Here is a 16,786-nt window from a genome sequence, read left to right on the forward strand (position 1 = left end):
ATATTTTTGCAATCTTGTCTTTAAGAGACAACGGTCACAGAGGACAGCAGAGTTTGTATTTGCACGATCACCAGTACATTGACACTGGTGAATTCTGCCCAAAAAGTGATCCACCGGCTCTATGCGATGCAGTAACAGGCTGGGGGAACGCCGGGGGGTGGTTCACATTACAGGCTAATGCTCACACCTCTGCTCTACCCTTTAGCAGGAGAGAATCACAGATGCGATACAGGATCATCTAAAACATTAGACACTTTCAGATTAATCCCATTTTCATGCCCAAGAATTTGAGATTAAACAGTTACTAATTTTACGTACCCAGACACGAGACATTTCCAATACCAGAACAGTTTTAAGCTACCAAGTAAGAGGGGGCCCAGAAAGGCTGCGCTGCAAGCAGATTATTAACTAGAGCAGACCCTGTGCCTTCAGTCAAGGCAGAATTTTCCGTTTTTTTAGCAGGTTTAACACCCTCTTGTTCCTACTCCCGAGGTCACTCGTTCCAGCATCTGCAGTCCCAGCAGCACACAGGCACACACTGCAGCAGCTCTCGGAAACCATAATTAGCTTGCAAGTCTCGCAGGCCTACAGGTTTTTGGCAGGGCAGGGAAGAATACCTCTTTGTAGCTTTCTTAGTGCATATATTAAGTGCTTTTGCTTTGGATATAGTGGGGGACTCTTGATTACAGGTATTTAAAATTCACTGAAACAGGAGCCAGGACTCACCAGTCCCGGGAAGGTGCAGGATTTAGAGTGGAGCTTCGGGATGGGAGGTGGGATTTGGGATCAGCAGCAGGGTCCTGTGCAGGACAACTACCCAGCCAAGCGTCGTGAACTCCAATCAAGCACAGCAGACCCCAAGCCGACAGGGAGGGTCAGCCAGAGGAGCGGTGGCCCTCTGCTAGTTGTGCAAGAGCAGCAGTCCTGTGCTACCATGCTGCAGGAGCAGCCCCCAGGGGAAGTTTTCCTTTCATGGGCTTCATGAACAGCCAGTGGTCAGTAACCAGTACAGGCTGGGCCCAGCCCTGAGAGCAGCTGCATGAGCTGCTGCTGGAAAGACAAGGGGAAAAACTACTGCTGCCTACATGTGCTGACGAAAGGGCTTTCCCTGGGGAACTGGCCCCCCAGGAAAGGGGTACAGGAGGAGACCCAGCCATTGGAACATCCTTCAGTGTCCCCTGCACACAATATTGGCTTAGGTACAAAGCTTAGGAAGCACGAGTGAGATACCAGGGCTAGAAATTCATCCTCTCCAGTTGTAACCCAGAGGACACTTGAACTGGGACTGGGAAACAGGCGGAAAGGGTGCTGTGGAGAGGGGAGAGCAGCCCACAGAGGAGGGCATCCCACAGGGCAGCTGCTCAGATCCCCCCTGCTCTGCAGGAGCTTGGGTGGCGAACCAGTGTCATGGCTGTGACCAGCCAGAGGTGTGAAGCAGAGCGCTGGCTCACCACGCTGAGAGGGAGCCCCACATCCCTCCATGGCCAGGACCCACTGCTCACTGAGAGCTCAGAAACAGGGGGAGTCATCCCGGGGCAGGGCACCCCAGCAGACGCCCGCAGCCGCTTCTCAAAGCGGAGTGCGCAGGAGCGTTGTGCTGCAGGACAACGCCAACAGAGACCAGACCCCATCAGCAACCTGCAGCCACTGCCACCGTGTTTCACTGGGAGGCCCAGGGCGGCCCTGTGGGCGGGAGGCACCTGCAGAGGGGGAGAAGCAGCCACCTACAACTGGGCCACCTTGTTCCTGGGACAGGGATGTAACGGAGGGTGTTCGATAGCAGCTTTGGCTGAAGTCAGAGAGAGACAGTGAGCCTAAAGAGCGCTGCGGGGCTCCGCTGCAGGAGGGCGGGCTGCGGAGCACCAGGACTGCCACCTACCCCCAGAGGGAAGCGGAGACCCTGTAATTCAGGACCAGGACCACCCCACATGCCATGAGCCTCAAGAGCGGGGCCAGAGTCACCTGCCCAGCGCTATTGACGTGAACTTTGCCATCCAGTTTCAGACAGCTCGCTTTCAGGGTAGCTGGGCAGCACTCCTGGTAACAGGCAGCCTTCGTCCCCCCAGCACAGACTGGTTTGGCAGCCTTGCAGGCTCTGCTGCATCCCGCCATGTAATTCAAGCCTGTCTTCTTCATCTGGAAGGAGGAGAGAGACAGTAGCCTGCGGGTCCTGCCAAGCCGTTACTATTCACATTACAGGGAGGCACCCAGGGCCCTGGGCACATCCCAGCTCACGGGCTGTCCTGCTTTTTAGCCCCAAGGCCATACCTCACAGAAGTCTTGCCCAACAATGCATCTAGCAACAGTCTTCTTGCCTTTGAAACATCCATCCCCATGACAGGAGAACGCTGCACACACTTTCCCCTACAAGAGAGGGCCAGAGGAGACACTGTATATTCATCGGGCCAGAGAACAGGACGCCTGGGACAAGAACTGAACTTCAGACAGCCTGTCTTTCCTGAGGACTCCTTTCTAAATCCTTCTCTGTTCTTGGTACTTGGCCAGTGCTGTCTCAGGCATTTTGGATAGAGAGGTAAAAGACTAACAGTGCCCCATCTGAGACTGCAGGAAACTTCAGTGAAACAGCCGTGTAGCAAACGAGCTTCAAACCCCCTTGTCCTTCCTCTTAACAGGGCTCTGCAGAGGTAAGCACCATCTCCTCCAGTAAGCTCAGGAGAAAGGCTGCAGTGCCCCGTCAGTCCCCGCACCCTCCCTGCAGTTGCCGGGAAGGCTTGAGCCGATCTAAGTGCTGGGCTTGGGGAAAGGCCCGTTTGGCAGGGCTCGTTATGGACTCTTTCCTTTCAAAGCTTGTTAACGATTTGTTCCCCTTCCAGAGGCTTTTGAACCTGTAAAGCAGGGCAGGAGGCACCTTTCCCTCTCCCGCCACTCAGGTGGGCGCTCGGCCGTCCCAGTGGCCACAGCCCCCAGAGAGCCCGCGGCTGCAGCAGCGTTTGCCCCATTGGTACCTACGTTTCGGGGGGGAGCTCGGGGGGTGGTGGTGGTGGTCGTAGGCGGCGCAGTGGCAGGTGGCAGGTCACCTGCAGACACACAAGGAGCCCTGTGAGGCTGCGCCCTGCACACAGCCCACGCAGAGCCCTCCACAGCCACACACGGGACAGATTCACCAGCACTGCTCATGCTGCAGCCAGAGCTGCTGGGCCACCCTTTCTCCTCGCCCAGCTCTGAGGAAGAGCAGGCCTCAGGGCAGAGGAGATGTGCTTCTGCATCCACAGCCAGCCCTCTGCAACGGGGCTTTGCCCACCCGCCTCCCTCCTGCACAGCAGGATTAACCTCAGACCGCCGCTGGGGAACCTGCAGGCAGTTACCGTAGGAGCTGGCATTGAGCTGCAGGCAGAGTGGGGAGTCACAGCAGTCCAGGGCACATTGTTGCATGCTTACACTGCTGTTGGTCCTGCACATCTCTGTGCCGCATGCGCTGCTGCACCTGGCTGTGTAGTTCGTGCTGGAGAAACGATACAGCTGCAATAGCAGAGCCAAAGGAAAAAAATGCTAGGAGTGTGAAGAGATGCCATTATGAAGGAGCAAAAATAACTGACAGACTGCAACAGAGAGAGAGAAGGGAAACAGGAGATTGACACAGACAACAGAGTACTGTGGATTCCCAATGTAAAGAAAGGGAAAGCAGACTTTCCCTATCACAGCCCCCCTGCTCCTCTGTCGCAGCAAGCTCCGTACCTCGCAGTGAGTCTCATTACGGCAGGTCATAGTTTTGTTGGCATGGGCTTCATCCTGGTAACACCTCTCCCCAGAGCACTGAAAGCTCTGGCAGGTGAGCTGAGGGGAGAACACACCATGGTGTCACCATGCGGCAAAGCTGCCTCGCACAGCACTGCAGGGCTGTCCCCATGTCCCCAGCCATGGCCCTGGAGGAGCTCCCTCTGTGCACCCACCCACCATGCTTGAGGTGCTCCCCTTCCACCCCAGGAGATGCCCTCATGGGACTCCTGGGTCCCGCAAGAGACCCTCTCCATGGGGCTGTAACAGCCTGGCCAACAGCCCTCTTCCCTTTTCTTTCCTTTCCTTACCAGTGTTTCTTCTGTGCTGTTCACCGAGGCGTTGGCGGCCACCGAGGCGTTGGCGGCCACCGAGGCGTTGGCGGCCACCGAGGCGTTGGCGGCCACCGAGGCGTTGGCGGCCACCGAGGCGTTGGCGGCCACCGAGGCGTTGGCGGCCACCGAGGCGTTGGCGGCCACCGAGGCGTTGGCGGCCACGTTATTCTCTGGAAGACACAAAATTCCCCCTTGATGAAAGAAACACCAACCTTATGCTCAGCAAGCCCTGCACCCCCTCCTGAACCTCTGCACAGTCCAAAGACATCTGTGGGAAGCATCAGTCCCATTGCGTTTGGGGTAGGGATGGCAGTAAGTGACAGGATGGCCCAAACAAGGTCCATTTCCAGCCAGTGACCAGGCAGCCCGACAAGCAGGTCAGAGACAACAGCCTACTGCAGCAGCACTACAGAGAGATGTTACAATAGCTTCTCCCTCCCCCTTCCAGCCATGCTGCATGTGAAGAACAAGCTTTTCTAGGGTTAAAACCTCAAAAAAAGGTTCCTCCCTGCAGCTCCATCCCACAGAATAGAGTCCCCGTTGCACCACACTGCCTTTGTCCCACTCCCCACAGCAGCCCCAGGTTTCCCTTCAGGGTAAAGCTCACCTGCTGTGGCAAGAGGGTCCTGGACATAGATGTGCAGAGCCAAGATGGAGAGCAGCAAGCCTGGAACAGAGAGGGGACAACTGAGACCACCACGTCTGCCACCCACTTTACCCACAGCCTGAAGACCCTCCCCAGCAGTACAGGCAGCTCGACCTCGAAACACCAAATCCAGCCCCCACCAGCCTCCCTGGAGCAGGGTGGTGGCCCGTTCCCCCTGGGGAGGTCATGGGGAGCCCCACAGATACACCTGAGGTTGGGGACCCATGCTGGCCACAGGGGGCCAGTCCTGCTGCAGGAAGACCCCCACACACCTGCCCAGAGCTCCAGGTGAGCAGCGGCCACCCCTCGCCCCAGGAAGCCTCTGGCACAGCTTCTGGCAGCTGGGATAGGGACAGACATCCTGGGCACACCAGGACAGACACCGCTCTCCATGCTGTAGCAGAGTCCCTGTTACCTTTGACAGGGCAGACGTGCCATCGGCGACCTGCCATCTTCATCCACCAGCAACTTCACCCGGGACCTGGCGGGAAGAGGCACGGTTAGAGCCGGGCAGTGGCAGGGGACAGCCCGGTGTCGCTGCCACGGTCACAGCAGCATGTGCTCCCAGAGTCCGCCCGGTGTGGGATGAGGTGGCAGAAACAATAACAGGACAAGTTACAAAAAAGAGACTTTTCCTGTTGAGTTTTTTTTTTTTTTTAAGAGACCTTTCTCCTAGGAAATTCTACAGCTTTTATTCCGGACACCAGGGGACACCAGAGAAATCCAGGTTGCTCAGCACTCCAGTTTTGGTCCCTGTAGTGGCAGGACATGCTTTTCAGGCAGAAATAAATGCCTGAAAACACCCACCACCAACCCCCACCAACAGCACCTCCAAAAACTGCTGTCCAGGTCATCTCAACAGGCTCTCAACCTGAAATCATCTAACATATAAACAACCAAATAATTCAGCACCCTTGTCACTGTTTGCCTGGATGTCAGGGAGCAGCAGTCCACCCCCTTCAGCCGCAGCTGGAGGCCACTGAAGAGGTGTGGAGGGGGTCTGGGAGTGGGGCTCAGCCCCGGGATGTCCACAGTCGCTGCCTCTCGAGAGGGTCTCCAAAACCACCCAGGCTGCCGCGGCTGCCTGCCACCGCCGGGGCGCAGGGACACAGCTGCTGACGAGCAGGAGCCCCCGGGGAGCCACGCGTTGCTGTCGGTGTGGTAACTCACAGGCAGTGTGCAGAGCTGCAGGCAGCTGCCGGTGGCACGGAGGCAGTTACAGACGACACTTGGCACCGTGCAGCAGTGGCTGATGCTGCTGCAAATGAAGATGTGACCCACCGGCAGCAGCACCCACCATGGGAGGACACAAGCCCACCAGCCCTCAGGGCAGCAACAGAGACCGTCCACAGCACTTCTTGCTGCGACGGATGAAGAAGTCTGGTGTGAAAAATGCCCATTTCCAGACATGCCTATGCAACAAGCCCTCAGCACCTGGCAAAGAGCAAAACACAGCCCTGGTAGTTCTGGCACACCACTCCTGTAGAACATAAACAGGAACATTTACAGCTAAAGTAGCTTTCCCCAGCAAGAGGTCTGGATCATAAAGAGCTGCTGCACTGCCAATGCTCAAGTATTCCTGGTTAACTCACTATTAACAGCCACCTCCTTCCCACCTGTCCATCTCTGCCTGCGTCTCCCCCTGGCCAGCCCACGCTGCAGCCCCCAGCCCAGGACGGTGGCACACACATCCCTTTCACCCAGCATTTCCCACCCGCCTGGCCTGGGCAGCACGGCCCCCAGGCTGCGAGTGGCTCGCTGCCCGGACTGAGCAAGGAAACCAGGCAGCACCTCTGGGAAAGCAGTACAGGCCGGGTAGACGGGGCAGGAAGAAGGTCTGCCATGACACGAGCTTGTCCCAAGGGTGGGCACAGGAGCCACCACCACCTCACAGCAGGGAGGACGGGGTTGTGCCAAGCGTCTAGGCTTCATGACCAAGCGGGTTCAATGGACAGAGGTTTCCTGCTGCAAAGCTTTCGGTTATGTCCTTGCATGTGCCTCCACACTGCTGTCAAGTCCTGACTACAAAGAAGTGTCTGCACAGCTTCTCACCGCCCAGTCCCTTGCCCTGCCACTAACTCCCACGTTTTGGGAAATTCTACCTGCTCTGGTGCTTCCCATGACACCCAGCTCTCTGTTGTAGGAATCCCTCTGCTTTCATTCAAAATCGTTACCTGTTTAGCTAAGGAAACACCGGAGATGGGACTCCAAACAGGCTCCATGGCCAATTCTCCAAGAACTGTAACACTCCCCTCCTGTCTTATGATTTAGTCCCTGAGGACCTGGAACAGCTGAAGCTTGCACAGAGACCACTGAGGCTGTTCATTCAGAGTGAAAGAGAAGACAATGCAGGCTGGCATCTCTCTCACCTTCCAAACCAGGCAGCCACCACCCAGGCCAGGTTCGGACATCCTTACTAAGCAGGGTGCCGCTCTGGCACAGCCCAACCCAGCTCCAGGGCAGGCTAGGAGCAAACGCCCACCAGACATGGCCCCATCCCACAGAAAGCAACCTTCCCCTGGGGCAGGGAAAGGAAAGACCCCACAGCATTGACTCACCCCGTCTGTCTGCTCCCCAGATCCCCACACCAGCGAAAGCCTGCAGCTGCTGCCTGCAGTGGAGCGCCTGCAAGCACTGACAGCAGCCACAGTCACTGCCGCGCAGGCTCACACCCTGGTGCCAGCAACCAGCCCCAGCCCTGCCAACCACCCGCTGCGCAAACCACCACCCCAGGGAAGCGTTCGTTACCTGCTGCTCCACAGCACCTGGATATGCAAATGGCCCTGCACAGCAACAACAAAGAAAGGGTCTTTTTGAGGTCAGAGATGTCACACAAGCCAACTCTACACCAAAATGAAACCCCACCTGAGGGGCTGGAGGGGGCACGAGGACCAGCACGGCGCTGGAGAAATTGTCACAAACTGCCCCTACAGACCAACCTAAATCAAGATCTGTTATTAATGCCCTGAAAAAATCCCAGTAGCCAAACCTCCACAGGGAGACAGACCTGAGGTATAAGCAGCAATGGAACCCAAAGAAATTTGTTTTGCAAAGGAGCCCAAAGACAAACATATGCTTACAGCAAAACATAGTATAGGACCATTGCTCGTTGTCAGCATGCCATGTTCACATGTGCTTTACAGACAGTCAATCCTCATCACAAAAATTTCCATCAGAATGGGAATAAGAAGCAATTGTTTCTGACAATTCGAACTACATAAAAAGCATTTTTAAAATATCGTAATCAAATCTCTTCCTTCCAGCATATGAAAGGAGACAAGTTTCTCAGCACTTCCTAAATTAAAACCAGTTTATTTTTCAAGTTTGGTTTTTTTTTTTAATATAAAATAACGTCACAAGTCTGCTTTTCACAAGGGGCTTACTAGAAAGTGATTCTATAAAGTATCCTTGAAATCTATATTCATGCACATAGAAAATCCAGGAACTGAAGAAGAGTCAGAGCTGCTGACACATCTCCACTTGTTTTTCAGATGTGAAATCCTTCACTTGGGAAAAGCTACAGCAGCCCTTGACGTTTCAAGTCTTCATAGGTCTTTTTATTCACCACGTTCCCACTGGAATCCTCGTATTCCTCCTAGAATGGAATGAACAGTTTAGAGACACCTGGACACAACCCAGGTTGTACTACAGCATTTGAATTTTGCTCCAGCAGCGCCTGCTGAACACGACCATCCTGCCCAGAACCTCTCTACACGAAGGTATGGATCTACCATCAATCGGGCTCCATGAGAAGAGCTCAAAGTCAAAATAATGACAAGCTGTACTACCGCCTCTATTTCCCACAGTTGCCCTGCATACTGCTGAAAAATGGTTTGAGATAGAAGTGTAAGAAAAGGCACTAGTATAAGTGAACACACTGCTCACAACAGTTCCTTTTTCTTCTCAGAAAACAAAGATGACACTGGCACCATAAAGCAGCATATTAAAAGATTCTTACACAAAGGGCTGAGTCTGTCCCATCAGAATTACTTTCCAATACAACACAAGTGCTTCTCATACATCACCACTAACAGGAGCTGCGCAACCAGCAGCGTAGGTTCCTGCTTATCTCTCCAGCATGCAGGGGACTCTCTTAGAAATTCTTTCGTCAGAGCAAGGCAGTTCAGGCAAAGTAAATGGGGGGTTCTCTGTACACAGGACTAGAGACATCCAAATGCCGCTGTGACATCTCACCTCTGTATCGGGCTGCCATCTCTCTGAAGCCTTCTGTTGTTTCAGCTTTGCCCACACTGTAAATACAAAGTCTTAGTATCTAATATCCATTACAAACATATTGTCCCCCTGTACGGTTTACTGAAAGGCACAAGAACTAAAGCAAACAAGGCTTTAAAGTGATCATTCAGGATGAGACACAAGAGACAAAGGTCCAGAAACACTACTTCAGAGATACAGCTCCAAAGCTAATAGTAGCTTGTTTGGGAAATCAAGGCTTTACCTGATTAGTTTCTTTTAGGCAAGAATTAATGTACCTCCAGGAACCATAACCTGTATCTGTTAACCTAAGTGGGGCAGATTCAACAAACCACCTCTGCCTGAGGTAGCCTCTTCAAAACATCAGCACAGATTAGCCACATGAAATTATCATCACTGTAAGTCCTTAGTACTGTAGGCTTTCAAAATCTGCCTATAGGCTCTACCATTCCTGAAGGTTTTTCTGGCTTCCACATGAAGATGTTGATGAACATCAATTTAGCAAGAGTTACATGGGATGATGTAGCAACACACTGCCTTAAAGAAATGGTGGCCCATTGCACTTGGCTGAGATTTTGCACACAAAGCATCACAGGCAAACCAGCCTGCAACAAACGAACACTTCACTGGCAATTCCAGCAAGCACCTACTCCTGCAGGTATCCAACAAAGGAAAAAAGCCACTCTCCTTTTAAGAGCTGAGGGTCCAAAGAAGGATCATCCCACATGCACCATGTTTCTTACCTTCTTTCCCGGAACTGGTCTCTGGTCATAGGGTAAGACAAGTTTTTGGCAAGAGCTAACATGAGCATTCTTATTGTGTTTTACACACATATTATTGTGTTCCCTGTTCTGCCCATCACTACTTACGTGAGACTGCATCCTCAATCTGTGTGACATTGGCGAAGTGTGCAGTGTTGGGAATGCCCAGGCACCTCATCCCATGAGCATGTCGCCATTCCTGGGGAGAAGAGGCAAAGAGGTCAGTGTGTGAGGGGGAATGCCTCTTCATCTACAATGCCAAAGACTATAAAGACATACTTACATCTGGACAGGGTGAAACAAATACTATCAAAATACAAATCTACCAGTCCTAAAAACCTCTATAAAAATAGTTTTTCTGTATTTTAGACAGTAACAGTACACTGGCAGTCAACAGGCACTCTGCACCAATCAGGTCTGGATGCTGGAATTAAGTGTTCAAACAAGAAGGGACCGTAAAGAAACTCGCAGAAGAGATTTTATCATGCCCTATGTGATTTGTCGTTCCAATCGCGTGGCCCTGCAGCATCAGCCCAGACCCACATTTTAGAAGCGGAAGAAGTGCCACTCAGGCATCCAGTTGTTTACTAGTTACTTATCATACAGATTATCTGAACATAGTACTGGTGGTTTTGTAGCAAAAAATTACTTACTGCAAAGTGGCGCTGAAAAGCTTTGGGCCCTCGGTAGGTGTAGTTACCGCAAATCTCACAATTGTAGTTGATGTTTAAACCATGCAATTTATATAGCCAGTATGGGATTGGCTGACAAGCAAAGAGAAACAGCAATTAGGGCAAACGGCAAGGCAGGTTCAAGAAGAAGAGTGCTGTGGAGTCAGTGACACCTCCCACTTTTCCAGACCCGACAATCTCAGTTACCTTGCCATCCCAACCAAGAGGCAGATTTTTAGGATTATAAATGATTTCATTTTCTTCATCTTCACTCTCACTCTCACTGATCTGCTCTTCCTCCTCTTCCTCCCTCTCTTCCCCTGTCCGTGCTTGCTTACGCTGTACATTCTCGTGAGTGAGGTGTCTCTGTTCCTAGAGAAACAGAGAAGGAATATGAGAAAAGAGAAGGAACTGTTCACACAACAGGACAGCAAGAAAATAAGGGCAAACTCTTGCAGCGTGAAACACTTCCTCAACGTGCAGATGCAGGAGAATGGAAGACCAGTATGAAACAGAGAACTCTCGTTTTATTTAGCCCAACAACTTAAGTTTTTAGTATAACATTTCCTAGTTTGAAAGAATGAAAAACTTGTACAACCATTAGCACTTCCAAGATAACAAGCTAACAGCAACGGCAACCCTGCTAAAAGCAAACACCCCAGACCAAAGCAAGGACTTAAGGCAAGCGTCAAGGCAGAACAAGTAAAGGTTTGCAATACCCTGTGACTTAGGCATAAAATAGAAATTATCTACATTGAAGTGGTGCCTAGAAGAAAAGGGCGGGAAAAAAAAAGGGGGGGGGGGGGGGACGGGGACAAGACAGACTTCTCCAGGGGAACATGTAGCCTCTGTATCTCGGTCTGTTCACAAAAGCCTGTCAAATAATTAGCTAATGGAAATATAAATGTAATCCATCATATTCTACTTACTGACAGAAAAAGCTATCTGCTAACATGCACTTTAAAACATTACAACTCTGGACATTAAAATAACTCTTCTGAGCATGACGCCTGTGAAAGCACAGGGTAAAGACGTGGATGACCTTCCAGTCACTATTTGACAGCACTGAAATAAAAAGCTCAAAGACAAAATAAAATCCTTACCCCAAGAACTTCTACATACTCATAAATCTGAGCTTCCAGGAATGCGAGATCTTTATTTCTTTCAGTGTCTCTGGAAATAGATAAAGAAGCTTTATGAAGTCCATTCCAGAACTGCAAACATCATGTGTACACTGAACTTCTAAAGGCAAATTTGACCTGTATACAGCAAGAAAACAGAACAAGTACCAAGCAGCTTGTGTAAACTAAACTGCACACAAACCATTCAGCTCTGATATCTTCCATTTGATTCAGGATTATTTGGTCCAACATGAACAGCTTCTAATACTCCCAGAATCTCTGCCATGACTATACAAGAGTGATGACTACAGAATACTTCTCATTCAAGTGAAGATAACACCACCAACCTGAGAATGACCTTTAGGAACTCACCTTTTGCTTCCTTTTGTCTTTGGATTCTTAGCAAACAAGGAAGGATCAAGCGCTTCTAGGGATTTGCCTTTAGTGCTAAAAAGTCTCTGAGCACGCTCTTCCAGAGTCCTATGGAGATGCAGAGAGGAGATGAGTCTAAACCATAGTTTTACATTTCCAGAGAACTATTTGAATTCATGCAACAAAATTCTAAATTTAATTTTTAAGAGATCGTGAGATTTCCTATTATCTTTGTCTTCATTCTTTAAGCCAAATTCTTCTATATAAGAGATTTCAGTACAGGACACTGTTCAAAACAGTAGACCGCAGTATCCGCTGATTGGTTCTAAATGTTTTGTCTTAATACATCATTAAAGTAATTCTTGTACAATAGAGACAACAAAACAAGTATCCCATAAAGGAATGCAAGACAGGAAGACCTCAAAAACTGAAAAGGAACTATAAAAAGACTGCACCTCACCCGCCACATTTTAGTCCCAAGGCCAGTAAAGCTGATTTTAATCTATCCAGTCCCAGGGAAGCCAATTCCTGTTCAATTAAAGTAAATCACAATAAGAGAGAAGCTATTAAGCAAATACAATATGGATGTATGTCCATTTTAAATCATAAAAAAACCACAAACAAACAACATTCAATAAAGGACTGTCAAGGGTGCACCACTCCTCAGTGGAAAATGAGGACTGTGAGAAATCTAACCCGATCTTTCAAGTTACATCACCCTAATGGGGGAAATTAAGTCATCAGCATAATAAAAGTTTTACTTGGAGAGCACAGAGTCAGAAGTGAAAGTACAGCAAGTAAAATTATGAAAAAAATCAAAATTAATAAGCTTCCACCTGCTCAAAATTTAGCACTAAGTGCAGAGCACTGCAAACATACCTCCCAAGAGGAAAATGCTGAGAGATCCAGGTGGGCTCCAGCATGAGTGAGCGCACTGCTGGTCTCTTTCTGCCAAGAAAAACCACATGCAAGATCTTTGTGACATCCCACAACATTTCATGCAATATAATATTCTGACCTCAAGAAAAGCAGTTCATTTCACAGAGAAAAATCTCTCACTAAACTGAGCAATGGAACAGAAAAGATACAAAATAAGCAAACCTTAACAAAGGTTTGTTTCCAACCTGTTATGTTGGTTTTCAAATTCAAGTTAGCACTAAATTGCATCTTTGAGATACACAACTACACACCTTGCTATTAGACTTAACCTTAGCGATGACTTTACACAAATGATTCACAGAAAACCTATCAGAAATACAGAAGCATTCACATGGGCATAACAACTGCTCACCGGCCAGCCAGGGAATGTTCCATTTTCCCACTTCTTCTCAAACTCAGTCTGAATTTTCCCAAAAAGTTCATTCTGGTCCAGTAATGGTTTCACTCGATCTGTGTAATCCTGTAGGTACTCAAGAAGCATTTCAAGGTACCTGGCAGAGTAATCACAAGCACAGGTAATTCGATATCAACCTTTAACATATTTCTCTAATTGTATCTTTGGAAAGCAGTTACCCTCTAGTACTTCAAAGGGAAGTCATCAAGATTATGACAGTGTTCAACACACTATTTCTAGATGCAGCAGTTACAAGGATAAAGTAAGGTCCTTCCACAGAGCAGAATGTGGCTTCCCACACTTTTGCTGCACAACACGTTTTTTCAGGGCTCAGACACACGACTGCGTTACTATAGCTCAGTGACCCAATTCACATGAGTTAAGTTTGACTGTTAACTATATCCTTAGCAGCTGTACACTTAAGAAGCAAATTCCTTCTCATCAATTACCATAAAAGCAGCAGGTAGGCAAAAAGGCTCACCTCTTATATTCAGCATTTTTTCTCTCCTTGGGAATATCAAAGAGTTGGTCAAATGTGGATAAGTAAGTGATATAATCCAATTTCTAAGAATAAAAAAAGTTTAAGTCAGACTTTAGATGCATGCAGCCAAATTAACATCCAGTTTCCAGTTACTGGACCAGAAGAAAAGCACTACCTCATGCCATTATTCGGGAGTGCAGAGGCATGGAGTTCTCTGTGCACTAACACATTGCCTTAGACACTTATCAGTACTTCGTAGCAGAAAACAGACACTTTTTACAAGGCCATCATTACATTAACAATAGAGAGATATCAACTGAAGAGAACAAAAGAGGAGAGTCATAAAGCAGCATTCAGAATTCAGATGCTGTCAGGCTGTATGTGCAAAGTGACTCTGAGATAGCTATTTGGAAATAAATTTATTTATGTAAGAAGAAAACCAAACAACAAGTAACCATGAACCAACCAAAGAAAAACCCCTCGGCTTTAAACACTGAAGTTTCCCAGACACATGCAGCCGCTTACCTCTGATGATTTTAGGTTAATGTACTTGAGGTAACAGTCATGCAGATCTAAGTATCGTCCATACCCTTCCTCATCTGTGAACTCCACCAGATCTGTAGGAAAGACCATGAAGAGCTTTAGTACAAGCTTAATCTTCCCTACTTATTATACACGTACTTTAGAACTTGAAAAGGATTAACTGTGGACTAATTTATGCTCAAGGAAGATGTTTATAATGTAAACATCCTCCAACCCAGAGGAGGCCCCAGAGATGCTGCGAGGGCTGGATCCCCTCTGCTGGGAGGAGAGGCTGAGAGAGTTGGGGTTGTTCAGCCTGGAGAAGAGAAGGCTCCAGGGAGACCTTAGAGCCCCTTACAGTCCCTAAAGGGGCTGCAGGAAAGCTGGGGAGGGACTCTTATCAGGGAGGAGAGTCATAGGACAAGGGGAAATGGTTGTACACTGAAAGAGGGGAGATTTAGATGAGATATTAGGAAGAAATTCTTGGCTGTGAGGGTGGTGAGCCCCTGGTGCAGATTGCCCAGAGAAGCTGTGTCTGCCCCATCCCTGGAGGTGTTCAAGGCCAGGTTGGACAGGGCTTGGAGCAATGTGGGCTGGCAGGAGGTGTCCCCACCTGTGACAGGGGGGTTGGAACTGGATGATATTTAAGGTCCTTTCCAACCCAGATTGTTCTATGATTCCATGAATTGGGATACTCATTGATCAGACACCTGACTGCTGCTGCGTGTAAGCGCACTGGGACATTCCCCAAAGAGGGGCACCACTACGGTGGAATATTCCAGGGGGCTGCAGTTTAGAAGTTAAATGGTAAAAGAAGAATTTTCAAAAGTCATTTAGTAAAAGGGAGGTGGAACTCTGAAATGTGCAAAACAGATCAAACAACTCATTAAATAATGCCTCTCAAACAAGCACCACACTTTCACTTAAACTGGCCTCAGAAAAAAACAACAAACTTACTTTGAGCTTCTTCACTTGGGTTGTCTCTGGCCTTCAGCAGTTCCTCAAACTCCACTGACATCGGAACACAGATCTTCAAGAACACACAGAAATTACAGAAAAAAAAATATTACTTCAGCTAATGACCCAGATTAATTGATCTAAAAATCACAATAGGTTGCAAACAATAAAACTGCTAACTAAAAAGGTATCCAATGCATTTCTTCACCATTACTTTTGCACAAAGAAAAAAGGTCTGACTTTAGCCAGCATGAAACAGGCAAGACCAACGCCAGCTCAGCAGAAGGACGTTCCTCAGCTAACACACAGCAAGCAGAGAACACACAGAATACATCCTGCATCCTCTCATATTCATACAGCTCTGTAGTGCTTCTGAAGCACTGCCTAACCTCGAACATTTCTTTTCTCAAGTGATATTTTAGTGTATTTAACACTTGCATATTAAGGCAACTAAACTAGGAAAAAAAGGACTGTTTATTGTACAGATGAGGTCCAACAGACCACAAATCACCTTTTTTTATGAAGTAGATAACTACTTACCTCATTTGGGTGCTTCCGGTGAAATTCCTTAATTTGTTTCAGTCTGTTGTAGAATTCTGCAAATTCATTTGGCCCTGAAATGGCACTGAGTTCTTCTTTCCGTAAGCTACGAGTTCATGAAAAACAATAGATTACAAGTGGAAAGGAAAACACACTGACACTACTACAACCTTTTTCCAGGTCTAGTGCTGCATTTTGATGACATGAAGCTCCATTAAGGCTGACTGCAAACCCCAGAAAGTCACATCGGACCTCGCAGTCTGCCAGGCTTACAGTCTGAGGCTCCAGGTCACCTCTCCCACTGAATGTGCAGTCACCTCCACTTACAAACATTCAAGGCAACTCAGGGCCTCCCCCCGTGACTCAAACGAAAAAAAACCAAAACAACCCACAGGTGTTTATCCAGCATGTATGCATCCAATGTCCAACCTGGGTCCTGCTCTGGCAGGTTTAGTCTCCAAAACCTGACTCCTGGTCTCACTTATCAGCATTTCTCCTCATGGATTTGCAACTGACTCACAAGACACACACACCCCCCCCAAGGGTCCCCCTGAGCTACCACATTCGGCAGGCACTCAGGGGCGCACACCAGACGAGGTTTTGTGCAAGCACTTACCCGTCTTTGTCGTCGTACAAGTCCCTCAGGTTGCCGCTCACCTCCATGTACCTCTACAAGACAAGAGCAAGCCCAAGTGCCGCAAGGGCCGTCACCCGGGAGGGACGAGGCCCGCTCCGCCCCGGCTGCGGCTTACCCGCCCCGCGCGGCTCCGGGCCCACCCCAGGCCTGCCGGGGCCCCCACCCCCCGCCCGCCCGCGGCCCCGGCGCACTCACGTCCTGCATGGCCCGCGTCCGGTGGTCCGAGTTGATCTGGTCGCGGAGCTGTGGGGAGAGGAACGGAGTTAACACGGGCCCGGGCCCGGCCGCTGTCCGTCCCCGTCCGCGTCCCCGTCCCCCGCGTCCCCGGGCGCACCGTGGACTTCTTGGTGAGCATCTCCTTCACCATCACGTCCATGAGCCGCTCCCGCTCCTCATGGTAGCGCCGCTGCTGCTCCAGGATGGTCTCCATCTTGCCCCGCCGACCGGCCGCCGCCGCTCCGCC

General features: G+C 49.5%; 1 protein-coding gene across 1 annotated transcript; it reads right to left on the reverse strand.

The window, feature by feature from the left end:
- Positions 1–8,012: 8,012 nt before the first annotated feature.
- SF3A3 (splicing factor 3a subunit 3) lies at positions 8,013–16,786 on the reverse strand. Its single transcript, XM_082494329.1, has 17 exons — positions 16,658–16,786; positions 16,519–16,566; positions 16,303–16,355; positions 15,687–15,792; positions 15,147–15,219; positions 14,193–14,284; positions 13,668–13,750; positions 13,145–13,283; positions 12,733–12,801; positions 12,314–12,381; positions 11,854–11,961; positions 11,464–11,533; positions 10,568–10,732; positions 10,343–10,453; positions 9,798–9,888; positions 8,911–8,966; positions 8,013–8,311 (listed from the first exon to the last, which is right to left on the reverse strand). The coding sequence occupies exons 1-17, from the start codon at positions 16,751–16,753 to the stop codon at positions 8,234–8,236; spliced, it is 1,506 nt and encodes a 501-aa protein (XP_082350455.1). The 5' UTR covers positions 16,754–16,786; the 3' UTR covers positions 8,013–8,233.

Source organism: Vanellus vanellus (assembly GCF_965231255.1).
Source record: "Vanellus vanellus genome assembly, chromosome: 22".
Classification (NCBI taxonomy): Eukaryota; Metazoa; Chordata; class Aves; order Charadriiformes; family Charadriidae; genus Vanellus; species Vanellus vanellus.

Coding starts and splice junctions, on each gene's coding strand:
- SF3A3 (XM_082494329.1), bottom strand. CDS start 16,753: ATGGAGACCATCCTGGAGCAGCAGCGGCGCTACCATGAGGAGCGGGAG. Junction 16,567..16,657: donor TGCTCACCAAGAAGTCCACG/GTGCGCCCGGGG, acceptor CTCTCCCCACAG/CTCCGCGACCAGATCAACTC. Junction 8,967..9,797: donor GATTGAGGATGCAGTCTCAC/GTAAGTAGTGAT, acceptor TTGTATTTACAG/TGTGGGCAAAGCTGAAACAA.